This window comes from Colius striatus, chromosome 2 (genome assembly GCF_028858725.1).
Source record: "Colius striatus isolate bColStr4 chromosome 2, bColStr4.1.hap1, whole genome shotgun sequence".
Classification (NCBI taxonomy): Eukaryota; Metazoa; Chordata; class Aves; order Coliiformes; family Coliidae; genus Colius; species Colius striatus.
This window is the reverse complement of record NC_084760.1, coordinates 26,238,538-26,266,369: the sequence shown is the minus strand read 5'-3', so window position 1 is coordinate 26,266,369 and position 27,832 is coordinate 26,238,538. Positions and strand designations below refer to the sequence as shown.

General features: G+C 39.2%; 1 protein-coding gene across 8 annotated transcripts in view; it reads right to left on the bottom strand.

The window, feature by feature from the left end:
• Positions 1–27,832, bottom strand: part of ERICH1 (glutamate rich 1) — a 94,952-nt gene that overhangs the window by 13,031 nt on the left and 54,089 nt on the right. For 2 of the 8 annotated variants that reach the window (XR_009818218.1, XR_009818220.1), the window contains exons 4-9: positions 21,986–22,363; positions 19,432–19,626; positions 15,628–15,809; positions 1,804–2,020; positions 330–581; positions 47–184 (exon numbers count right to left, since the gene is read on the bottom strand). Coding sequence is in view for 1 of the 8 variants with exons in the window: in XM_061990663.1 (XP_061846647.1) it covers positions 15,736–15,809; positions 19,432–19,626; positions 21,986–22,363 (647 nt within the window). In the remaining 7 variants the exon portion in view is untranslated. Of the gene's footprint in view, positions 1–46; positions 185–329; positions 582–1,803; positions 2,021–3,970; positions 3,991–5,392; positions 5,966–7,414; positions 7,761–14,942; positions 14,999–15,342; positions 15,810–19,431; positions 19,627–21,985; positions 22,364–27,832 lie in introns of those variants that run through there. The other 6 variants (XR_009818223.1, XR_009818221.1, XR_009818222.1 and 3 more) reach the window with 6 other exon arrangements.

Genomic DNA, 27,832 nt, shown 5'->3' with positions numbered 1-27,832 from the left:
CCTTCTAATACACCCCAGGATGCCGTATCGACATCAAGACACTCACCAGATATTGGCTCCTGTGCCAGGCTGAACATGTGCTCCTAGCTAGCCAGTCCTCAGTGGGTGTTTTTCACTGTGAAAGAGTTGGTATGAGAACTGTACTACATTCTGTGATGAGAATTCTTCTTCACTGCTTCTGTGGCTGATAAGACAAAAAGCCGAACTGTCAGACTCCACGTCCTCATGGCATCTCTCATTCCATTTGCAGAGTGTCCCTGATGATGAGGCTCTAAAACATTGCCCAGGTGTCTTCTGCAGCTTGATACACAGTGTATAACCATACTTACCTGCACAGGGTCGCAATCTGTCCAATGCTCGTATACACACAGTCCAGGCCCTTTTGAATTTGCACCACTTCTTTGCAAAATTCTGGGCAGATCATTCCCAACAGTTCTGTACTGTTGCTGGGAAATTTTCTCATCAGTTAATCCATGGACCTGAGCAAGTGTGTATGCAACAACCTACTGAGCAGGGCTCTCCATCCTCTTCTTCCTCCATGTCCCACACTCCAACTCTGCTACTCACATGTCAAAGCTTCACTGTGAACCACAGAAATGAGAGAGTTTAAGGAGCAGCTTCCTGACATGTAATTCCAGAAGTGCAGGTATTTGGGTAGGCAGATGAGGATAGAAGGCCACAAGATCTCCTGTGATGTCTGCAAATGACTGGGAGGCTTGCAAAGAACTGTCACATTTTATGTACAGAACTCCCTGACAGACAGCATCCTGGCCTTTTCTGTAGCTTAAGGACATTTAAAATTTGTTTCAGACCACAGCCACAGCGTGAAAAGAAAGCTGCAGTAGGGATGTTTTTCACAGTACCAGGACTCTGGTATGGAAAATGATTAATGCTAAGACAATACAGCCACATTTAAAGCATGACCACAATTTTGGTTCTAATTCCAAAGCTCCGATTTACAACAGAAGTACACAACTTCAGTCAGTCATTTCACTGGTATCTCTGTTCTTTTCAAACAAAATTTTCAGATAGTCAAAATGTGTGGGTTACTCTATTCCATATGGCTTCATAAACTGTGAGTCATACATCCTACAAAGGCACCTGATCCACCTTCTAAACAAACCTGTAGAATCTTCTTTTTGGAAGGGCTGGAACTTGTTCTATGTGTGATCACAGTTAAAAATTAACCCAGAGCTATTATCAAAATGCAGAATTTTATTGACATTTACCATTCCCATCTGAAGTATTCCTTAGTGGTCTGCTAGGAAAGTTATTTACCTTTAGTGGCAATGGACATCTTGATCTATAACATCCAAAATTTGTTTCTAATTTAGAAACTGTAAATGCTTTTCTCCATCCTTGCAGATATAAAGACCTGAATATATATTGCTTTATACCTTGTGCTTCCAAGGCTAATGAATTAGTTCAACCCAAACACAAAAGCTTTGTAAATTCTCTGATAAGACTTTAAACTGCCATATAAGAAAATATAAATGACTGGAGTTTTCCAAGCATGATAGAAAATGCTTCAAAGCTTTAAATTAAATTACGTAGCTTTATTGGGAACCTTGCTAGCCGAATTTCTGTTCTTGCACACTGAAATATCCCCTTGTTTTGCTTCATTGTAACTGCCCTTACCTTGATTCCCAATCCTTACTACCTGTAGTCCTATTTAAATGTTCCAATCCCCTATAGAGACATCTATTATTTCTGGAATGGCATTATGCCAGCACAGTTGTGGCTATTTAACAAGATTTGTAATCTATTTTTAGGCATAATCCTGCATAAAGGTACATGTCTTACGTTGTGAACTCTGTAGCTGAACACTGGAAGGTTCTTTCACCAACTTAAGAGGGCAACACAATCTGTCCAGGAAATAAAGCTTGAAAAATGCATGGATTAGATGAGCAGCATTTCCACAATGTTTATGTTTTCATTGAGTAGTCTTTATTCTGATTAAGTGTTGTGGCTGTTTGACCTTGAGACCAAGCAGAGATGTTTTAAACAGAATTCAAATTACCTAGGAGTAGAAAACAAAACAAGAGGGGCAAAGTAGTCAACATTTGCACTTAGGCATGATGCACTGGACTTAGCACAGAGTTCTCTCTTCAGAGATGGTATTTCCCATGGCACAACACTAACAGCTCACTAGGACCAGATGGTATCCACCTAAGAGCTCTAAACCAACTGAAGGGTGAAATAACACTACTGTGAGCCTTGGTGTATAAGCTCTCGCTGGGAATTGTCTCAGCATCAGGGGATGGGAAGGTGGTAAAACTGATGGTTTTCACAAAGGATCCCAGGGCTGATTTGGAACTACAGAGGAACTGCAGACCAGTGAACCTGATGTCCTTGTTCAGCAAATTAGTAGGAACCATTGCAAGGAAGAGAATGAGCAGACTCATGGAAGAATAAACTGGGAAGCACTCCCTTAGGCTTCTGTGGTTTGTATGGAAGAGATACAATCTCTAGAGGACTCTTCCCACCCTCACCATTGCTTCTGGAGGTGGCTTGAACTAGATGATCTCTAAAGGTCCCTTCCAACCCCTACCATTATATGAGTCTATGATTCATTCTATGAAAAGAAATTCAAATAAATAATTCTGTGATTCTGTGATTCACAAGCCTATTGGTGTTTTGTTTGAGGGAGAAGCAGAGACTGAGGGGTGATCTCATTAATGTTTACAAATAGATAAAGGGTGGGTGTCAGGAGGATGGAGCCAGATTTTTCTCAATGATGGCCAATGATAGGACAAGCAGCAATGGGTACAAGCTGGAACATAAGAGGTTCCAAAGAAACACAAGGAGGAATTTCTTCACTGTGAGGGTGATGGAGCACTGGAACAGGCTGCCCAGATGGGTTGTGGAGTCTCCTCTGAAGACATTCAGAACTCACCTGCATGAGTTTCTGTGTGACCTATCCTAGGTGGTCCTGCTCTGGCAGAGGTTTGGACTAGATGGTCTTTTGAGGTCCCTTCCAGCCCTTGAGCTTCTGTCATTCTGTGAAAGTGTACTAAAGTGCAGTTTTAAAAATCATGGGGAAAAAAAGCTCTTAAAAAGGAAGTCTCATGGGTCAAGATGACCCTCATTTGAATGAATAAGCAATTAGAAGATACAAGAGTAAGAAGAAGGAGTGCCGAGTTTACCACTGGAAGGAAATCACGAACACAATCCTATGGGACTTTGTGCCAGGATCTGTGCTGCTCAGCAAAGTCCTAAATGACCTGGAAAAGGTGATGCATAATGGGGAAACAGGGACTGCTGATTCCACTACAGTTATCACGAGGACTAAAATGGAAAGCTGACTGTGCAGAGCTGCAGAAGAGCACTACAATCTCTACACAACTTGTGATAAAATGGCAGATGAAATTCCATGTAGGGTATTGCAAAGAGGTGCACATAATTACTTAAACTGATAAGGACTGTTCAGGAATGAAATAACAGTTCTGTGAAGATGTTAGCTCAGCGCCCACTTAGGGGTCAAAAAAGCAGACAATTTTTTTTTGAAAGGACTAGAGAACAAATGAAAGCACTTCCACACATGCAGGGTGAACCTGCATTTTTAATGACATGGACTGTTTTGGTCCTCCCATCTCTTCAACAATCAAGCAGACTCAGAAAAGATACAGGAAAGGGTAAAAAGGGTGTAACAAAAAGTAGGAAAAGTTTGTTTACAAAGAATGAGCAAACAAGATTCTTCAAGTTGGATGTGTCCTTTTTCCTTTCTTCCTTCCCTTCCTTCCTCCCTCCCTTTCCTTCCTTCCTTCCTTCCTGCCTCCCTCCCTCCCTTTCTTTCTTCCTCTCTCTCTCACGTTACTGTGTTCTTACCATATGTCTTCCCAGATCTGTAGACAACTGGAAGGTTTGAAATACAAGCTGTTGGGACTTTTCGTTCCTCACTTGGAGTTAGAGGGAGTGCTTCCTCCAATCTTCCACTTCTCCAAACTTCCACTTCTTCAATCAGGAAATACATCAGGATTCACTGCCCCTCTGCCCCAACATACAGAGGAAAAATCAGCCTCCTTTGAGTCTTTTTACTTCTTTCCTGCATCACAGACTTAGCAAGATTTTTACTGATTATCAGATGCTGACTTCTCCAGTTTGGAGGCAGAGAGACTGATATTGGTGTACAATTTCTCTATGAATTAGAAACTGCTGGGACAGGTTGTCCCACCTTGAAGTTACTCCTATTTCACAGCTCATACAAATCTCATTTTTTAACTGATGGTGAGGTGGCAGTACTAGTTAAGCATGGTTCAGTCTTACCTCTCACTTATGGGAGGTTTTTGCCAACTTTATGTGGAAACTTTATGTGGAGCAGAGGTAGTACAACACAGAGGGAGTGTAGATGCCCTGGCTGCTTCATCTTAAAATTTAGCTCTGACCAGCTTTTGACTGAGAGACGTGTTCATGGATTCCCACTCATGAGACAAAGACAGACATCCAGTTACTGAGAAAGGCACTGCTTCAATCCTTGGCTCATACCGCTTCAAAGGCTGGTGCAGAGTTCAGTTCAGGAGGAACGGGACTGATGGGGTATAGGCTGGAAGCTGCCCTTTGCATAGGCTCTACAAAGACTTTCCATGAAGTGCACACTGATTCATTCCTGTGAACTTTTATCCAAAAGCCTTTCCCTGTCAGAGACGATTTGGTTTTTACACTGGGCTACAGGAAGTGTCCAATTATACAGCTTAAGCAGAATCCTCCTTTGCTTGGTTCCCTGCTCTCTGAAGCACTCATCTTCGTTAACTTAGTGCCATGTATTTTTGTGAGCATTAAAAACTCTGTGGAAGGCTGAGTGTAGCATTGTGGAAAAAAGATTGCCAGTCACTATAAAAATGCAAAGCACAACCAAGGGAGAGTGCTTTAATTTCAGATAGACAGCTGTAAAATTGCTTAGCAAAGACAGTTGGAAATTTGTTTGTATTTCCTCCCAATTGCAATGCAGAGGTGAATGGCTGTGTACTGATAAAGCCATCTGTCTTGTGGGTGCCTGGAGGAAGCTTCTGCACCAAAGCAATACTGTCAGTTTTACAGTTAATACCCTGGTGCACAACTCTCTTGAGCTGAGGGTTGGGCCACACTCGTTCCCGCTGCCGTAGAGCACACCATAGAATCATTTCAGCTAGAAGGGACCTTTAAGATCACTGAGTCCAACCTTTGTCCTAGCCCTGTTAACACCATACAACAGCACACTCAGTTGTAATAACTCCTGCTCACAAATACGGGCTGCCAGATTGGGAAAGCGAATGAATATCCCTGCAGGGCACAATGGCAATGTCAGCACACCGTGCCATGCACCAAGATGATATTCAGCCCCACAGACTCAGATTTGAACCCAGAGAGGAGAAAGAATAGCAACTGTGGGTAGAAGGCTTTTATTGGGTAGATTTTTCAGATGACTTGCATATCTCAGATATTTGCAAAAAGGTAACAATAATAATTCAGGGACTCGGGAAAAAAACAAAGGTGGCCTAGATTGGCCTCGTTTGGATTCCTAACAGTTTTACGGTCTTTGTAGTACTGTAGGCTTCTTTTCAGACTTGTCTGAGTGGCTTCAAACAAAATAACATGCAAAAGACTTCTGTATAAAGCATCTGTGATTTCTGGATACCAGCAATTCCTATGATTTGGATATGCCTTGTACAAGTGAAGCTGCATCAAGGCTGACAGAGACCCTTACTTATTATTCAAAAGACCAACTATCTTCTTAGGGGTACTTGTTGCATGCCATCTTGTCTTCTGACTTTTACCTCCCCAAGTTTCCCATCACTCTCATTTCAAAGTGCAAGTCTCAAGTCATCCATGAGAATGTTGTGTCCCGAGCAGAACAGCTCTGTGCATCACCATTGCAACTTACGAGGGAAAAGCTACACTCACACAGCCCCCTGCTGTTCACCTGGTATTCACTGTCACCAGTTGCTTCCCAGGATCTGCCCACGTTCAGACTCTCATCCTGTGGCACCTGTAAAGTAGTTTGAGATTGCTTTTCACTCTCAAGGCCTTGCAAATTATGGACAAAGTAGATGGGGTGGGACTCTAGAAACACAACAGTCAGCTACATCTTTGTGTCTCACGCAGCCTGACAAGGACAGGCTTTTTTGGCTTGATATTGAACCTTGATGTTTTTTGCTTATGCATAAGGGAATCAGACTGAAAGAAAAGATGCTGTCAGGGCATTTTGACAGAAACACTGTTTTTTTTTCCTGAAGGCTTCTGGTGTAGGGGAGAGTTAATGGATCTTCTGGAATCCTGCAAGCCATGTTCTACGTTAGCACAGAGCCAGAACCTGGGAGCTGGAGGCTGTACGCTATTTGTATGCGAGGGGCTTATATAGCCACAGATCAGATTCTGTCTATAGTAATCAGACTTTTCTCAAATAAAGCAGCAGAACTGCATTCACCAGCTCTATTCACATTGAGAAAGCAAATCAGTGTATCACTGCTTTTCTCTTATCTTTGGCTCTTTCTTCTTTTGCGACTTCTGGTGCAAAACACATCATCTTCTCTTCCACTTTCGAACTGAGAGCAGTACTTCCAGTTGCAAGTTGTTTTAACATCATTTTCCTTTCTTGTTTAGCTCCTGTACTAACTGGCCCTACTGTCACTTTGCTGGTTACTGTGCTGCTATGCTGTTATTTCTACTTTGTTTTTCCACTGTGTAGCTTTAGGAGCAGCCTGTGACACAGCCGTGAATAAAGGCAGCCATGAGGGTGATGAACCACTGCAGTGAAGGGAATCCCACTGGCTGCTCTGTCTCATACAGAGATCCTCCTGAGAATCTGCTCCCGTTTCTCTCTGGACTGGGACAACTCTGGGCAAAGAGTAACTGGAACTTCTGTCTGTGCCAAGAGAAAATGTTAATGCTGCCTGCTTTGGAATTCATGGTACCAACTGCAGCTTGGCACTCCACCAGCAGCAAAAGTTGGGAGACTAAGCTGAAGTTTGATTAATATCTCTGATGAATCCTTGAATCTCCCCAGAGAACTGCTTTTGTAAAAACTTAAAATTTGCATATCCTACTATAAAATTGTGAAGGTAATCTCCTATGCAAACTTCTAGGGCTCAAACCTGTTTTTATATCAGCAGCTAATCAAGTTATTGCAAGGATCTTCAATTGCTGGCTGGAAGAAATGCAACACAGTGGATAATACTCAGGAGACACCTTAAAAACTAAATTTACAGATCACATCTTTCAGGAAAAGAAAGAAATATGAATTCTCCTTTGACATTTAAAAATAGAGAATCTTTCACAACAATCACTCTTAACTAACGCAAATCACTCCCTGCAGAGCAACAAATTGAAAACACGTTAAGGCAAATTTGAGAGGTTATTTACTTTGGTTACTTTTCAGTTATTCTGCTTTTCCTTAAGCACATTCTAAACAACAATTCTATAGTTTTTATACTGTGTCTTCAGTTTAGTGTAGTCTCATATCCTTACCTAAAAAAATCAAAGTTCGTTCCTGTGGAAAACTAAAGAAATACTTGTTGACAGCAGCAGACATCCATTCTGCTGTGTGCTATTTAGACTCCTGTGAAGTCACCTGGTGCGATATGACTTTCTGATCAAAATCAAAATAGCATATAAGACAATAAAGTACATGTTAAATAAATTAGAAATCCATCTGATGATCTCAGTCTTCTGTTTTCACAAAGAAGGTATGAGTAGGGAATCGTGACTGAATGATGTTATTTCTCCTCGGATCCCATAAAGATTGGTTCTAGTACTTGACATGCTTCGGCATTTTCATTAATGATCTATTAAGTAAACACAGAATCATTGCTGGTAAAATTTGCAGATACACTAAGATTAGCAGAGAGGTGATACTAATGAAAGCAGTGCAGGCATATAAAACAATCCATCATTTACTAATCTAGACAAGGTCATAGAAAATGAAGGTTAATATGTCCCAACAGAAAGTCAGTCGTTTAAGAAGTATGGAACTAGGGACTAAATCTTGGAAAGCAATAAATTTCAAGACTATCCCTCTCTACTATAACAAATAATTCAACATAGATTCCCTATACAATCCCACAGCAAAGAGTAGACCCAAAACCAATGGATAGTGAGTATGAAAGCTGGTGCTGCTGGGATTTTAAATGAAGTTCTGTGTTCAGTTACAGCACACTTGTTCTCTAGATGGTGAGAAAAAATGGAGAGAATGTATGAGAGAGTTACAGAAACAATCTGAAGGCTGTAGAAAAATGTCTTAAATCAAAAGAGATAATGTTTAGAGTAGCAAAAGAGGAGGTTTGCATTGTAGCTTGATCAGTGTTCAAAAGCTTTTAGGGATAGAAAACAGCGTCCAGCGAGAGACTGCTATATCTCGTGAAGAAATGCATACAAAGAACTAATGGCTGAAAGTTGAATCTGGACAAATTCAGATTTAAAATAAGGCACACATTTCTAACCGCGAGAGTGATTGAGTATAGGAATAAGTAACCACAGAAGGAGCTAAGTCTTCATTTCTTGATATCTTTAAATCAAGCTTGTCTGTCTCTGCAGGAGTTGCTTTAGCAAAAACTGCAAAGTGTGCTTTTGTCAGACACAAGTTACCAGTCTTCATCCTGAAGTAAAAGGAAAATTTATGACCAGGGATCTAGATGGGGTCAGAGAAGATAATCTCATGTCCTATTTTGTCTTATCCTCTATGAATCTACCAACTTACTGGGTGAGTACAAAGGAAAAACTGAGTGACTTTTTCATTTGGGTAACAACGTGATCTGCAGCAGATTGTAAATCATCCAGTAATAAATATATGTAAGAAACTATCAAGATGAATATAGTCTCCTGACACCTTCTAATTCAGAAATTAAGAGTTATTTAATATTTTACACATTAATTTTATACTGGGTAATTGAAATAATGTGAAAGGGTTACGCAGACAGGCTAATGAAACACTGTGCTACATACTTAGCTTAATGTGGCTGGAAAAATCAATGCACTTTGGTCTGTCAGTTAGTGATCACAGATTTAATTGAATAACATGTCAAGTATTTTAAACTGTTTACCAATGTAAATAGAAACCAGCACTATAGTAATGGTAATAAGCTAAGATGCTTTCCCTGAATTCCAATCAGATTTGAACATGACCTTCATTTTAAGCTCTACCATGCCAGACAGAGATCAAACAGCTTTCATTATGTCCATAGAGTTTGCCGATTACTCTTGTGACTCTAAAAAAATATATATTTGCTATCGATTCACTCTCTAGAACACAGGTAATGGGTAATCAGTTTGATGCTCCCAGCAATAGTTACTCCTTTTCTGTGCATTTATACTTACTTCCACTTCATTATTGTTACTGGGAGGAGAAATAAATCACACAGTAATCTTTTACTGAGCCTATCTGAGAAGTGGTGGAGGCCAATTTGTGCAAGAATACATGAGGGGAACAAGAGGATATCAGGAGAAGCATCTCCTCAGCTTGTGCTGGGTGGATTTCAAGCACAGTTGTACAACAGCTCTTTACTCTTCTTCTGCCTCTCCCTTTTACCACTCCTAGGCATCGGCTTCCCAACAGTAGATAAAAAAGCAGGAAAGAGTGGAGGGCACAGCCCTGTCCAAGCTGAATGAGCTTGCAACTGCCAAACCAGCACCAGGCTGTGTTTTGCTCATGCAACACATACATTCTTCTCTTTCTCAGATGTAGTAAATTATTATTTTTTTACAAGATGCAGATGCCTGCAATGCAGATGTTTCCATCTGACCCACCTATTTAAGTTCCCATAACACAACCTGAAGATGTAACTTCTCCTATTTGCATGACTTTTCCTAAAACAGGCGTATAGAAGTAACCAGTTATATTTGGCTGTTCAAGTACTATTTCATCCCAGTGATTATGAAGTGCTTTAGCATAGGCAGCTGTAGACATCTGAAGTTAGGAGAAATGAATCCTACCCTGCATGCCTCCAAGCTCTCCTTAGGAAGCTGCAGATGAGCACAGCCTCCGAAGTATCTCCTAGGGAGAACCAGGTCCCTGTTTACCTAGACTGATCATGTGTTCAATGTAAAATTATTAAGCTATTTTTAACTATCAGCAGCCTTGCTTATATACATGTTCTAGCACATGCTTGACTGTAGTTGTCTATTACACTTCCCTAGCACATTGGCACCTCAGATGCAATAGAAATTCCCTGTGTTGGGTGCTGTGCAGCAGGCCAAACTCTGCATAAAATTGCTACTAGTTGAAGAAAGGAGAAAAAAGATGAGAAAATAGGCAGATTGATGTGGGAGTACACAGATGTAATAAGGCAACATTAGTCATCATAGTAGGCAGTTGTCTTAGCAGGCTACTGACCTAGCTGTTGCCAAGCTTTTGGGCAAGGGAGAGTTTTAAAGAAGAAAGATGACAGACTGCTCTGCAGAGAGCTGTGGAAAGCACTGTGTGAAAAAGCACAGATTTGTTCATCTGAAAATGTAGCAAATGGGTGATGGAAGATAGTACCAGAGGCTGAGAGGTTGGAGTAATCATCTGTGCACTGACTGAGGGGCTGCGAAAACTGGCAAAGATCTTGAAAGTGAAGAAAAGGAGTCTCTAGTTGATGCAACCTATAGCGGCTGAGAGTTGATGCAAAAGAAAGGAAGATAGTGAACACCAGATCAATTCCTTCTCTGTTTTTGTGTAGTCCTCCTCAGTTTTAGATAACAGCTGGTTTTATTTTGCATTATCCAAAAACAAGATGTAGTATTGCAGTAATAACATAAAAGAGAATTACAGCTTGCTTATACATTTTACAAACGTACACATTCATTAAAATGACTGCAGACTATTAATTCTACAAAGTTAGGCACTCAATTTAGAGAATGTCCTTATTAAAGCCATATATTTGACCTTGAGTGACTGTGGTGCTTATATACTGTTTTCAAGTATTCAAACGACACACAGTTTTCCTAGACCTTTAGATGTAGGAACTACACGGCATTTGTGAAGTTCTGCTTTTGCTTTATACTCATGTAGTGCTTTCCCCCCATGGCTTAGTTTAGCATGCATCTAATGGTTTAAAAGTACATATTTTTTTTCATCTAACAAAAAAGGGTGTATTAAAAATTGTGAAATACTCAGACATCGTGAGTATCTTATTCAGCAAAATTTACTTGGATGGAACACAAAGAATAAAGCAGTCAACAGTGAAACTACACTACCTCTACAAACATGTGCAGTGTACCTCCTAAGGTACAATCTAGAGCTGAAGCAACTCATTATAAAATCCACACAGCTATAACCTGACTTTGGCCTAAATATTAATATTATTCCAATCTTACAGTTTGTTTGTGGTTCTTTTCCTCACTACTGCTCTTTGTTATTATACCTAATGTGTAGCACACTGTACAAGCATAACACAAGTCACTTTCTACTTCTGTGGACTGACTTCATGATATACTAGATATTAATGGCTGAAATATGTTTTCTTCAGTCAAAGACAGCTTATTAATTTTCTACCTTTACATTGCCACTCACCACGTTTCTCTGCTTCCTTGTCTTTTTTTTTTAAGTCTTTTTTTCTCCCTGATGTCGTTTCAGAGCTACGGTCTACTGAGTAAGTACCATCCTGCAGTGGTGCAGGGGAGAAAAGCCAGCTGTCATGGAAAACACATTAAAGAATTTATAACTCTACATGATTGTAAAGACCTATATAAAATATTGCACCACTTACGAAGCAGTAAAAATCTTTAACATTAGAGACTGATTCCCACACTACATATCCACAAAAGAGAATGAAGGTCTCACATGCAATTATGAGAATAAAACATGTACCTCTATAGAGAGATAATGGCTTTGAACTCCTAACCCTGCTGCACACAAGCCTAGTGGGCAGCTATTCACTACTACAGATTCCCAATACTACTTCAGCCTCTGTGGTCTTCCCTGTACATGGAGCCTAGGGAAGAGATCACCACCTACTCAGTCTCATTTCTCTCCTACTGTGCTGCTGTTCCCTCCCTAATGTGCAATGTTTAACTATGCAAACTAGAAAGCTAACTCTTGAAGCCACGTGCAGGCTACTTTCCAGTTGCCACATTTTTTCCTACTGTTGGAGTCCATGTAGGTTTTAAAACCAAAATTTTAACGTTCTGTCTTCCCAGGAGTTTGAAATACGCTGATAATCGTGTGTGTACAGTTTAGACTGTACTCATGTAGTTCTCCGGTGCAAAGTCCACTAAAAAAACTCTTCCACGTCTCTGAAATCCCATGTGATACCACACAGACTGAATGATGTGGAAGCAGTAAAAATTCAAGGCTCTCTCCTTTGTCATTTATGAGTTTAGCATGATAAATGTTTCATTGATATGATGAAGAAGCCATGTATGGTGAAATGTAAAACTCACTGTTCACTGATGGATATTAATTTAAATGTTTCAGTTTTCATATTCCAGCCATGTTGGTCATGCCGCTGCTTTAATAAACCATAAAAGATTCGGCACCATTTCTTTTAGGGAAGAAGAACAGAAAGTGACCAGGTATTAAAACTCTGGTGTATGAAATCTTTTTGACTGTAAATAGGATGTTAAAACATGGAACTGAACAATCCTTCTCCCTGCCACTTTTAGTACATAACCAAACTGATATTATTAAAAGATGACTAATATCCATTTCTTTTGCTTTGAAACTAGATCTTTCTGCTGTGTGTTTTTGTGTATTGCTCTTGTGTCCTTACGCATGCTGCAGTTCAGCAGTGTTGTGTCGCACTTTTGTTTCAGAAGCACGTTCTTACATGATCTGCAATCACAATCTACCATTTATCTGCTTGAATTTTGTCCAATTTTCTAAACTCTCCAATATCTCAGATTTTACTTTATCCTCTGCTCTTTATAATCCCTGTTAGTGTAATAGTGGCAGATCAGATAAGTGTAAGATTCAGCTTCTGTTGCAGGTCATTTACAAAGACATCAGATATCACTGTCTCCAGCTACATTCAGAAGCTGTTCCTCAATTGCTTTGTTAAGACTAGATGATTTCTGCACAGAGTGTAAGGCCCTGACAGTAGTTACAGTGAAAGGAAAAAAGAGCTTGAAAACAAATTTTTCTCTTTTATTACCACATGATTGTTCCAGGTTTGTCCAGGGCAGGGTTAATTTTCACCAGGGGCTGGGAGGTGTGGCCAGGCTGTTCCATACTGACCTCACACTCACTATAGAGGGTAGAGCTTCTGCTGTCCTGTAGGGACTGAGTGTTGGGCTCCTAGCAGTGAGCAGCTGCACCTGGCACCACTTGCTTTCTCTGTTCCTTTACTGCAGTTAGGGCTGTTAATTCTCTCCCTGTGCTCTTCTGTTAGATTATCCTTATCTCCAAACACAAAGCTTTACCTTTTCCCCCTGATTCTCCTCCCCATCCAGCTGAGGTGGGAGGAGTGAGTGAGTGGCTGCCTGTCTGGTTGTTGCCAGCTGGACTTAAAGCATGACAATGATTCAAGCAAACTATATTTTTTGACCTGAGAATTTGTACTGAGATTCTGGGACTAGACTACTGATAGCATAAAATATTTCTGTTTGGCAAAGATATCCAAAGTTGCTCCTCTGTATGTAGCTATTTAAAACTCAGTGTAATTTAAAAAGCCACTTTAATATAATGAGAAATGGGCAAGCACTGAAAGAAGAATAATAAAGTGGAGACATTAATGCAACAAATAAAGCTGTGAGATGAGTATGTGAGTGCCTGTGAGACCAGTGTCTGAATGCATCATGCTGGGCTAGCTGGTGAGCAGGAGACCCTGAGCAGGTCAGAGGGCCCAGGATGCAGGCAGGGATATGAGCAAGGCTGGGGGATTGTGCTGCTATCCTAGGGATCTGTGAATTGGGATATGCTTGTGAATGTAGGAAGCAAAGGCACATATGTTTTCACTTATGAACTTCAATTCCAATCAGGCAGAGAAAATGACAGTGTTTGTGTTTTATGTGAGTTCTGGCAGTTACTCATGGGGGTTGCTAAAGGCAGTTGTCTGTGGCAGCCTGTGTACTCAGCCGTGTAAATGGTGTCTGGGTGTATGTGTGTGTGCATCTCCCTGAAATACATGCTAAACCTCACTACTGGCTGAACCTGGAAACCTGAAAGCTGCAGTCACCTCCACCAGTGAGGGACAGAGAGATATCCAGGTCTCCAGGTGCATCAGCCTGGGATCCAGAGGGCAAGGAAGAGGAACCCCTAGGTCCTGTGTTCTATCCAAGGCAGCAGGCCTTACAACATCCCTCAGCACAGTCACTCCAGTGTCAGGAAATGCAGGCACTACTGTCTGTACAGTCCTAATTAGACATGCTTTGTACTTGTCTTTCAAAATACTGTCTTTAAATACATGTCTTCATTATTTGTTTCATATTCAGTGTATAGGACAGATGCTCACCTAATGAGCTACTGCATATCTCTTTTGTGGTTCCTAGGCTTCATTCATTGCACAGTATTCAAACCTTAATCTGAGGGTGAAGTGACTAATTTCCTGTGAGTCTGTCCATAGAGTATCTGGGTGCTTCACAATCAAGTGATATTTTCTTCATTCTTCATTTGTGGGACTGAGTCACAGCATTTCAGTGCCTATGTGTTAGCAGGTCAGGCACATTAAAAGAGGGAATAGGCTATCAGTTTCCCCTCTGCAAAGTCTAGTTTAAATACCTTTCCTAGCAGATACAGATCTAACTCAACTTCACTAGAGAAGCACACAGCTGCTTTAGCCCCAAGACATTTTTTTCTGCATCCTTTGGCATGATACGGAACCTCTTTTAACTTCTTCACTTAAAGAGAAATAGGTATATTTGTACTTTTAGTATACACTTTTGAGCATCATTAAAACAACATCTTGCAACAGGATAAATCAGGCAATAGAATAAAAAAGGCAAAAACGCCACACAATGTTAATATATCTCTAAGCACAGGCTGGAGGAGACAAATATGTTGCCTCTATCCTACTGATGAGGAAGCTAATGCACTAAGACAAGCTCTGTGTTACCTGTGAGGTGAAGGACTCAGCTGAGAGAAGAGCTTCTCACAAAGCAGTTTTCTCTTCTGGATTCCAAAGCATTTCACAACATGGTTATTATTTACTGTTTCATCTACAGATGAATAAATTCAGTTGCAGAAAGACTACAGAGCAATCCATGAGAGAACCTGGTCCCATAAGACTGTAGTCAGTGAAGCCCATCATATTAACAGGCTGAATCATGGAATAACTCTGAAAATACCATCCAAGTTTCTGCATAACTCCAAACAGTAGCTACATGACTCACATGTAGAAGTTTATCTATTTCAATAATTTAGCAGTTTATTCAGCAAAAATACATTCCTCAGATGTATTATAGCTTATATTTAAATACAAAAATATATTTCTGTAAACAGCTATATCACACAAACAAGAAAAGTCAAGAAACAGAATTTCCAGAAAGGAACAATCAATTTATAAACAAAACGAGTAATACTACACTTCTTAAAAAAAAAAAAAACAAACCCAAACAACTTGATACAGACTTTATAATTCCAAATAAGTCCATTATCCTAAAGTGAAATGTACATACTAAACCAGCTCAAGGTTTGGGCCATGCAGCATATGCACATTCTTGACCAACCAAACACAAAAGTCACGTCAATACCCTGTTTATTGTCTTCTGGAGTTTGTAACAGAAAAATAATCAATTTACCTGAAGATGTAGAATGTGTATTGACACTGCTCTTCCTGAACAATTGCTACTTGGTTAAGAGTTTGTCTATTAAGTTTTAATCCTGCACATATGGACATAGGCAAGGCTTTATTTCCTGTTCTTCACAGGAAGGATATCTGTAATCCAGTAGTGTAACAGAGACGCGACTATCTTGGTATGATCTGAAACAAAGAAAACACATTCCTTCTCAACTATCTCTATGACAATTCTTGTCTGAACATCTGTTTCCATTTGATATTAGCATTTCAGTAAAATCAATGAAGATATCGGACTTGAAGAATAATACATATGCATTTGTAGATAAGCAGGTGCATTTGCTTTTAAGAAGCCAGTTATTTGCGTGATAAACAATTTTAGAATGTCCTATTCTGATTCAACAATTCAGAAAAGAAGGAGATCTAAACGATGTGATCATACGGGTATGGCTTAAAGAGTGCAACCTTCTCCAGTTCTTTCTGTCTGCTGAGTAATTTTTCATATTGTCATAGTTTGACATGGAGCTGTCTCTGGTAATGGGGAAGTGGTTGTAATGAAGGCTCCTGTAAGTAGTTGCTAAAAACTCTACCCAGCTCTGAGCCAGACCTCCTTCTGGGGCTGAGCCAATTAGGCACCTTCTCCACAATCACTTTTTAAGAAGTAGCTGGAAGTGGAGGGTTCTTCCTGTTTCTTCTTCTTCTGTCCCTTCTTCTCTTCTGGCTGGTGGTGGTGCAAGGAGTTGGAAGAAAGAAGTGACCATGTGGATCCCAAGGTCAGTGAGGGAAGAGAGGAGGAGGTGTGCTGGAGCAGAGACTCCCCTACATTCTACAGAGAGGACTGGTGAAGATGAGATTTGTATGCACTTCATAAAAGACCTTGCATCAGGGGCAGTGACTATGCCCAGAGGAGGCTGTGTCCCACGGGAGGGACCCCATATTTGCAGAAGCTGTAACTGTGGGGAAGAATCCACACCAGAGATGTTCATTGAGGACTGTGTCCCATGTGAGGGACCCTGTATTTGCAGAAGCCGTAGCTACTGGGAAGAACTCACACCAGAGAAGTTGTTGTAGTGCTTCATTGCTAGCTGGGCAAAACCACAACATTAACTGGAGATCTAACGTGGGTCTGGTTCAGAACTGGGGAGAGTTTTGAGTAACTTCTTACAGGAGCCATCTTTACAGCCCCTTCTCCATTACCAGAAACGGCTCCATGTGAAACCATGACACATGTATTATTATTTAACTTACAATACCACCTGGAAGCCACAGTTGAGAATGAGTTGTCTTGTACAGGGCTGTATTAAAGCCTCAAAATGCCATGGCTTCTGTCTTAATTCAGAGATTATCTATGTGACTTTACTAACAGGACTTTCTGCAGTACTTATCACATAATATCACATTTAAGAGGATCCTGTAACGTTATGCTAATACAGTTTTCACATTTCATTTCCTTTTCTTTGAATGTTCATTCAAAAAAAGAAAAAGAAAAAAAAAAGTTAAATTTAATCATTTTAGAAACTCTGTATATCCAGCCTGAGCACTGTTGGCACACAGTAACTGTATTACTTCTGGTCTGCAAAACGTACCCCCACCCTCCACCCACACAATGGAGACATATATAAGGACAACTCTCAAAAAAAAAGACAGTTAAAAGAAGCTTCTAGCTCTTCTGTGAGTGATAATTTCCTAGGCAACAAGGCAAGAGTATATTTGAGACTTCATAGTAACCAACAAGGGAAAATGTTAACAGATAAAGGAATGAAGTTGATGACTAGAAGTTGAATGAGTTCATAAATTAGGGGATAATGACTTCTTTTTTTTTAATTAGGTGATCACCTATGCTTTAATAATTGATGTGAAATGGGAATTAATTAGTCCTCATTTCAGAACCTACAGTTTCCAACCAGTACGTGGAACATTACTTCAGTCACAGCTCTTCTCCTCTGCCCACTGATCTGTGCAGGATCTTGAAGGTGTCTGGCTTCCTTTTGCAAATGGTCACTGACTTTCTAATGGAAATCAGTCAAGGCCCCATCATGAGAACTGCTTGTCTACTTCTAAACATTCTCATACAAGAGGTAATGGACATAAGCTGGAACACAAAAAGTTCCACTTAAATACAAGGAAAAACTACTATGAGGGTGAGGGAGCCCTGGCACAGGCTGCCCAGGAAGAGCGTGTAGTCTCCTCTGGAAGTTTCCAAACCTGTCTGCATGTGTTCCTGTGCAATGTGATTAAGATGAACCTGCTTTAGCAGTGGGTTGGACTAGATGATCTCTAGAAGTCTCTTCCATTCCCTACCACTCTCTGATTCAATGATCTTAAATAGAATCGTAACCACAGCAAAGAGTTAATGTACTGCTGCTTGAACTACAGGAAACAAAATAGATTTACTTTGTAGAAACAATACACCTTGCTAAAATTACGAAAAAAATGTTCTCTATTCATCATGTGAATAAGGAATGACCTTTTCTTCTAGAATGTCATGCCCCAGCAAAAATAAACAAAATAGAAAAAAGGCAAGATAATCAGACCAACTTGCAAAAGACCTGAGATTACTATGATGTATTGTGTATTTTTATCTACATAAACAATCCTAACCTGTATTTCTATAACAAGAACTTGAATTGGCTGGGACAAGTTTTTGTACTAACTCTTTTGTGAATGAAATCTAACATTTTAAACAAATGGACAAGATGACCTATTTTTGTGCCAAAAGTAAGAAAAAAGTAAAATTAAAAGCTGAATTCAAGGTAAAATTTCAGAGTCCTATAATCTCATCCACTGAAATTCCTGAATCACAAATAGAATATGTTGTTCTACCATGTTGTTACCACACTACTACCAGCTCAGTTGTTACTCTTCAAAAGACTAAGAGCATAGTCTAAAATGGTTAAGATTCTCTCATGCTGTAGGAAGTGCTCTCAACTGATTAAATTACTTGGGAGGCAAGAAAATTCAGCATATCTTGTAGATTTGTCTGATGCTACAACATCAGTACTAATGATAAGTTTAAACATTTAAATGAAGACTACTTGGAAAATGAATTATTACACTTTCTACAGGCCACATGCTGATCCCACATTCAGTTGAGGAACTATTAACTGTCCAAGAAGAAATTTGTCTAAAATTATAAGCATTATAATAGAGAACAAAAGGAACATGAATGAAATCAGACTTATGCCTCAGAGATGAAAAGATTTAGCAACAGAATAATTTTTCCTTTTTATGATGACTTTATAATATAATTTCTTATAAAAAGCGACTTTATGTTTTTACATAACAGTATTTTTTAGAAATTTAAACCTTGTATTTATAGTTAAACAAAATCAAAGCTTTAAATCAAACTTTGGAATGCAAAATCTATGTGTTAAAGAAGCCACACAACTGACCAAGAAGAAATAATGGGCTGTATTGTGTCTTATATATGCAAAAATAATCCTTCACTGGACAAGTGAAATCTCCAAGATAAGTTAATCCCCGTGATTTAAAAAGTCAACAAAGAGATTGTATTAAAAATGTTTTAAACATGATTCAATCTTAAAACAGTTAAGATTTTAAAAATACTGTTTTAAGAACCTGAATCCTCTTGTACTCTATAGCTGTTGCAAAGTATGAAAAGTTTTTGTATGATCGTAAACAAACAAGAGACAGGGAAAATCTAAGCCTTTAAAATCTTGTATAAGTATATATATGCAACCACATAATTATTTACAGCTTCCTAATAAAAAGTCCTGTAACAAATCTGAATTTTAATCCAAACAAAAAAAAGAACATCAGTGAATGAAAATGAGTGAATGGTACCTACCAGGAGGCATCATGGACTGTTCTTGAAACCGTTTCAAAGCATCCTTCAATCTCTCAATATCCTGTAGTAATACAAGAGATTTCAACTGATGTAGAAGAGTCACATCTGAGGAAGAGATGGTGTGAGATTCAAGACATTGTAAAAGCTCTTGGGCAGTTGCTGAATTTACATCAGAATCCGTGCATTCTGATTTCTCTGGAAAAAGAATTGGAAAACCACTTTAAAAATATTCAATGAGCACAGAGAATTTTCCTAATTATACTTTATTTTCTACACTTGCCCTTCTCATTTCTCATTAAAACAATGGTAAGAGGGAAAAGTACTAAATTCAAAAAGGACAATAGGACTCACAGTGACAGGAATGCAAGAGGAATCTAAATTTTCAAGACTGGCACAGGAAGAAGGTATGATAAACAAGCTACACTATGGCTAAAGGACCATTGTTTTGTTTCCTACACACTATATATTATAAAAATGCACACACATGTGGAGACAGGGAGCAACTCTGTTACTACTGCAAAGCACTTCTGGAGGCATCCAATTATCTTGTTATTGTACTTTTATGTTTTCAGTTAAAAAGTAGATATTACAACATGCAAGACAGCAGAGAAGGACACACATTGTTTATACAGTACTAAAGCATAAGTTCATTCTTCCATTCCAGTAACAATGCATAGTCTGTCCCTTTAACCAAACTCCTTTTAATTCTTCTGGATTTTACCAGCAAGCCAACTGAGAAGAACAGAATTTTCTCGGTCAAGCTTTCTGACATGAGTATAAGAGGTATAATCTAATGTGACCATTTGGAACCGCTGCTAAAAGCTATGGCTTCCAATTTTGTCTTAAACAAATAAGGAGTGTTGAAGTCCCTCAACTATAAAAGGCAAAGAGCATAACGTCAGACCTATATATAAACTGGGATTTGCCTAATGAGAAAGTCCCATTCTAATTTATGGATGTAACATCTCATCCATAGACAAACTTTCTTCCACCTGAGTATTTCTCTCTATGGACTCCAAAGTCCTCACTGGCTCAACCCTCGATCTGCAGGTTTGACACCAGGGCCAATCAGTCTGTCAATCACTGCTCAACCTAAACTTGACTTCTAGGAAAGCTGGAAGTTCAACACGTTTTTCTTAAAATTCAACACACAACGCAGCTCTGGACAATTGATGGGTCATGTATTAACAGCAGAATTGTTAACTGAGTTTGCAAACTTGATCTGTTACTCTGGAGTTCCACTGCAGTAAATACATCTAGTTTAGGTTACAGTCACTTAGCCATACATTGAAGTAGTAACATTCTTATTTTTGGGGATGGACAACTTTTAGTCAGAGAGCAGAATGGACTTTGAATGCTAGGCTTAGTATGAAGACTGGACACACCAGAAAATGTAACAGCAAGCAAAGCAAAGAAAATTCTGTGTCTAGATCTGGAGAAAAAAAATTAAGATGATACCTTTGATGTCATGTTAATAGGGCCTTTAAAGTGATTCTGTAGTCTAAAGATGAATTTTATGGGACAAGAAGGTGACAGCTCTGACTTAAGATGGACTCATATAGGTAGGTAAGCTATTTAATATTCTTCAGACTGACAAGGCCATACAGTTTGAAAAACATTTCACTGCTTTTTTACTGTTTCACAAGACAGCTATCATTCTAAAGCCGTGTTCTGAGCCAAGCAACTAAAGAGCACACCAACTTGCCCTTAAGAAAATGTATTTAATTCTAGACAATACCAACATAGTAATACAGGTGTGTGTACAGATAAGTACTATAGTACCTCACATTAAAGCTCTGCTATCTCTGAAAGGCATTTATGACATAAGCATCACACAAGCAGCTTTACAGTAAGGCAATGGAAGAAATATATAGTAGGAATTTCTCTGATTTTAATGGTCAGATGAACATTCAGTGGGCCATTAGGGAAAACATCCACATAATTCTTTTTAAAGTGCTATGGAATATGAATAGAGCATCAGTTCGCATCCATCTTGTTCACAAGTGCTTTATGCCAAAATACTTTCCCAGTGCCAACATTATCTTCCCTTTTCTTCTTGGATGCTGTCTCTCTACATTTCCTTATAGATTACAAATAAATCTCCTCCTGGGCAGAACTTTCTGAAAAGTAGGTTGGTTTGGAGATAGTAAGCATTAAAGTAGTTTAGCACCACAATTATTGCCCTCATTTAAAGAGCTCTGAAAGCAAGTAATCTTTCTGGATGTTTGCTTGCAGAGGAAAGAATTTGGTCCATTTTAACCACTACATTTACCCCAAATGCATTGAAATGTTTTTTAAAAAAAGAGCAAAGAGTTATTACACATATTTCCAAAGACAGAGAAACAAAAATCTTAGCACTCTTTTTTTACATTGACATGGATTATTACATACTCATGTGCACACCTGGGACAAATACTAAGTACTCATATGTCTGAGTTCAAAAGAGATACCTCTCTAGTTGATTTGGCCCATTCTACATCATTACTAAGCACACGTCTATTTTCTCTTATGTGGTAATACTCCTGAAAAGAAAGGAGAAAAGAGTGGTACATACTGTCAGCAAAATAAATTTGTTGTGTTGCCTGCAGGAAGTCCAGAATGCTATCTGCCTTTTCATCTATGTCTTTTAAGCCTGCTGCTTCTTCTCTGTTGTTTTTGTTTGGCTGATATGTAAAATCCACACCGGTAGTTTTTGTTACCAAGCCAGCTGCTCTCATTTTTTCTTTATGTCGCTTCTTTTTCATTTTCCTCTTTTTGTTCTTGCTTATTTTGGGATGGTCTATCTGCTGCAGCTGTAAATTATCTTGAACAAGTGTCCCTTGCATTCCAGATTCTGTTTGTTCTCCATGTAAGTTATCAGAGTTTTGCAAACCACTCTTTTGTTTCTTCCTCCGAACGCGCCTTTTCTTGGTTTGTCCTTGATATTCCTCCTCTGTAGATTAAAAAGACACGATAGTTGTAAATAAAAAAAACTGTAATAAGCATTTTGGAACTGCGCATGATAAAATATTACTCCCTTCAAATTCTAGGATGTCTGAATGGCTCTAACCTCACTTTTATGCTTAGAATGTCTTTCAGTACTACAATGTCAAAGCCAACTTTTCCGAATTCAAGAAGACAAGTTCTTTCCCTTCTGCTTTTAATAAAGAGCGCACTCTCCTTTGTGCTACATACTTTACATCCCATTTACTTTCTTATGGCAGATAATATGGTTCTATACAGACGGTGAGGTCAAAAGAATCGGCAGGGTAGAAAACAGTACGGGTAGGTTGGTGACACAGGATGAGAGAGCTCTCCCAAGAGCCCCACATCAACAGTTGGCAGACTTGACTAAGAACGCAAGAAGAATGCTTGTAATTCACAATAAAAGATGATAGAGCTTCTGTCAACAATATCTCTCCATGATAGCGCTGTGCCTCAAACACACCAGACATTTGTTTCTGATTCTTCTATTTTCTCCTCCTTAAGCATGCTCTTCCTTTGGGATGTCTTACTGCTAGCTCAGCTTTGGACATCAACTTCATAGCGAAAGCATGCAAGGCATCAGTGGCGTTGGCAAGTAATCTCTGATCTCTTTAACGGCCTGTCTTGGTTTTGTCATTCCCTTGCCACATTATAATTTCCTTACTATCTAATTCATCAAAAGGCTCGAATGTCATGGGAAAGAAGTCTTTCTTGCTCTCCAAGACAGCTTTCATACTTCTGTACTCAGATGTAATCTGTGTACACAAAACCACAGTTCTAAAGTCATCTCCGATGATGGCTGAACAGCCTCTCCCACACGTTCACTTCTGAGTGTAAGTCTCCCTGCACTAGCAAGGGAAGAGTGCCAGAATCCATCTTCCCTTTGACTTCACTGCTGTTGAAGTTCATATTCATGCCTATAATAATTCCTTCCTAATTAAATGAAATTCCTTCTTTCACAGCCTACCCAAGTCCTCACATGTTTAACACCATGGAGTGCAGAATGCCAGAGTTCTAATGTCTTGCTCTAGAAAAGTGATGCTGTTGATCCTTCCCTCATCCCCTGTTTGCAGCTTTCCAAATTCCTCCCAGTGCACTGTGGCAAGTGCTCTTATTTACCTGGTTTTACACCATTCCCTTAGGGTCAAAGAATCTTTGCTTGGCTAATGCTGTTGTAAAGCAGGACAGACACCTGGAGCCCAATGCTTGTTTCCAAAAAATCTGCATAGTCTCCTGAACTGCCTCTGACGTTCTCAGCTTGTTTGGCTTTCTCATCACTCCTCCCCCTACCAGTCTTTGCCTCTATTTTCCCCATGGTTGGAGGCCTTCTCTTTCATTGCTGTTTCTTTTTCTGTCTTGAACTCTGTCAGCTCTGAGACACTTTCTCTCTTTAAATATCACTACAAGACTTTTAGTTCTTTAGCTGACAGATGACTCACTGCAAAGCAATTTTCCATACTTTCTATGAGGAAGGCTGCATAAAAATAAATTTGCTGTATTGTAATTGAACAGCACAGCATGTTAAAGACACACCAAACGCCACCTCGTACCCACAGTGTGGAATATTTCACATGCATGGTATTTGAGCTAAATAGCTTTATACGTGATGTGGACATATGGGTTGTGGGAAAAATAACGTCTGTGCCGTCCTGTACGAATAAAATATCAGAACTGAAGGCAGATATGAATGGTGAAAGATGCTATAAACAAAACATCAATGTTTCATCTTCAGATCTAATTTGGATTTTCATGGCAGTATTTGTGTTATGATAGGTGAATTTCACTGTAAACATAGATACATTGTTCTGTAAAATTTCTCAACCCTCTGTTAACCTGAATCATGCTGTTTGCTAATAAAGCTACTCTAATCCATGCTCTCAGCAATGTGGTCCGATGTGCTCTTTAAGCATCCAAGAATCACTTAATCTCAGCAAAACTACATCTTGTGCAGTCAAGCATCCTCGATTGGTTTGAAGTCACTTGAAAAAAAAAAAACGGTGCAGAAGGCAGAACAGGGATTAAGATAACTGATGTTTTGAGTCAAATCCAAACGTCTACTTATCCTTGGTAGCTCAGGACAGCTGAAGATCTGAAGAGACCAGGGTGAAGCTGTCAAAAGGCAGAATGAAGTCTTTTCATGTATGTTATTAAGATGTGATTCAAAGGAAATCCCGCCTGGACGTGCTCCTATACGACCTGATCTAGGTTGACCTGCTTCTGCAATAGGGTTGGACTAGATCAACTCTAAAGGTCCCTTCCAACCTTACCATTCTACGATTCTATGAAATCAAAACTGAGCTGAGTTTCATTCAACACAGAAAACAAACCAAACAGAAGACTTCACCTAGTTCTCTTAAGGAGGTAAAACAGTCAGTCCTCTAGCAGTTCTTGTAACTCTTTTCCCCATATTTTAATGTCTCTTCAGTATCTATTGCTCCATAGTTGGGAGCTACTAGTGATTCAACATCAGGAACTGATGAAATTAGATGTTGACAAATGCACAGCAATGCACACAATAGGGATTAATTTGAACAACTTGATGCTAGAGCGAACTGCTACCAGCTCAGGAAAAACAAACCAAAAGTCAGACCTGTGCATCAGTGTGGAAAAGCTTAAAAAAACCATTTGCTCAGTGGGTATCAGTGATCAAAACAGTAAACACCGTGTTTGCATACATAAGAAAGGACAGAAAATAACAGGAAAAAACATTCCAAAGCTTTTGCCCCAATCTGTTGTACTCTTCAAGCTTGTAATGTTACATTTCTTAGCGTAATCCCAGCACAGTAAGACTTTGTCAGGCAAGAGGAGGACCCTTACAGGACTCACCAGAGAAAGAACTCCCAAAAGATTTGTATGATTTGACTTGAAAGAAAGAGTAATAACATGGGCTCTGTTTCTGCCTCCTTGTGCAAGAAGAAGCTGTCATCTAATTAATCAGAGCAGTTTCAAAAGCCAACAGAAGAAAGTAAATATTTGTTATACAGTGCGGTTAGGTTACTCAATTCACATGTGTGTGCTTACACACAGGAACCAAGAGCTTAATAGGATTCAAGAACTGGTTGTATATATAGCCAGCAAGGCTACGTGATTGCAACTGCTACACTAAAACATAAATAAGATTTGTGCAAGAAATATAAACCACAACATTTAGGTCACAGCCCACACAATGATATTAAATGAAATGTTCAGTGGGACACACCTCCCATGACTCTAGTTGTCTGAAAAGAAAACTCTGCATACTTAGACCTTTGCTTCCTCTGATAAACCAAGAGATGCTGCCTGGCAGCTTCAGGAAGCAATGTACCTCACCATAAACCAGCTGGGATGGAAATGCACTCTGAGGGTTTTCATCTTTTTCACTCTCTCTCCCCTTCCATTAAATACTAGGGAAATGTAGACAATGAATTTGGACTAGATGCTTGCAACTAGAAGAATTATTCTGTTATGAAAAGGTGCTTCTTAGCATAAGTCTGCTCACCAGGCAGATTTTTACTGATTCTCTAAATTTCAAATCAGTAGGGAGGCCTGATAAAATTTCAATAGATATGAATCTGATTCCAATAATTTTTCACACTGGCTAAAGAGGTTCCCAATATCAAAGCAGAATAATTATAACAAATGCAGGGGATACACAAGGAATCTTAGTATGGTGCTGAATACACACTTAAGCAGTGTTGATAGGAATATTAGCTCTTGGACCACACTAGCCACAACTGCAGCTACCACTTGTCCTAATTCCACGAAAGCTGATGATTCCTCTCTTTCTATTCCATAATGGCCCATCACCTCTCCCTCCTAAACGCTTAATTTATCACATAATTCAGTTATCCATAAGCAACAGATTTTAACCTTTTTAGTCTGGACTTGGTGCCCTCTCAAACTGAACAAAGTAGCTTCCACTCAGAATGTCCAAACACATTTTCCAGCCACAGTCATAATTTGATAAGCATTTCTTTCAGCCTTAATAAGAACATCCTCCTCAGGAACTATTCTGAGTTAAAAATAACTGGGTTTTCTGCTCTGTGGGGTTTTTTTCTTCATTATGGGATTTTTTTTCCTGCATTATTTAGAGTCTAGATTACTTTCCTGATGCAGTTTATCACGCAGCAGCACAGTCACAACAGCCTGATTGACAGAATGATATGGAAGTGGAATGAGTAACCTGGAAAGGATAGTCAGTCCCAAAAGAAAGAGTCATCTTCTAACAGCCTATCTCATCTGGTCTGAAACATTAAGAAGTTTTCTCCATGCAAACTGCATGCCCCCTAACAGAACAGAGGCAGAAATATGTCAAAAAAATAGACTTAAAAATCTAATATAGGATTCAGTTTATAGATACTGCTTATTGAATTTTGATGGTGAAAAATCATTGCACCAGTTTATATCTTCAAGGAAAAATAGAAAATTATAAAAATAATGATTTCAATCAAGACTCTGAATAAGCTGTCGTTTATTTATTAACTTCTATTATATTAGCAAGGTTTTTTTATATTCTCTAGAGCAGCTGGAGACACAAGGAGATTAAATACAAAGCTTAGCACATGCTAACAGCAACAGCCGACTGTTCCACCCATCCAGACTAATCATCAGTGTGAAGACACTGCTGTCAACTCTGTGATTGAAAAGATGACTTTCCTCAAGTTTATGTGAATTATTTAAGTTCCTTTTGACAATGGGAGACAGAAACATTCAGGGAAAGTATCACATAAGACAATGCAAAATGGGAGGTTATTTTCTTAGGTGTCTGCAAGCGTAATGTATACAAAGTTCCACAGCACGCCAAACTGAAGTTTGGCTTTGAGTATCTGAGAATCTTAAAAAATTAGTTCCCTAAATATTATTAGAACAAATGTTTAGAAAATCTCATTTAAAAACTAACAAACAAACAAACAAACCCAAAAAACCCCACCAAACAAACAGATAAAGCAGACTGAGGAAAAGACAGTAAAAAGTATCTTCTGAGCTTTAGAAATCTCCTCTCTACTGAGCTCGTCATGACTCAAGTGTGGCAACTGGCTCTCTGGCTCCTGCACTGAGTCCCACAGCAGGCTTTCTGGATGCTGTTTTTGGCAATTTTCACCTTTTGTTCAGAAGAAACAGGGCATGTGCCTCCTGATTTTTCATCCAGTTTAAGCTCTTCTTTTCTCCCTGATATACTGGCTGGATTTTCCATGGTGTACCAAGCAATACAGGATCTTGCAAGGGAAAAAATATTTGCTATTTTTAGTGACAACTAAGATACCAGCAGCTATGATGTTGCCAAGAGTGAAAAGCCATGGCTAACTAAAGCAATAAAATGTAGTGGTTTATTAGAATATAAGCAACACTGAAAAGATCTCAGGAGCACAAGATGGTAGTAATATTTTTTACATTCTTTTTTTCTGGGGGGAAACCGTTTCAAATCATTATTTGAAATTGGGGAAAAAAACACCACTAT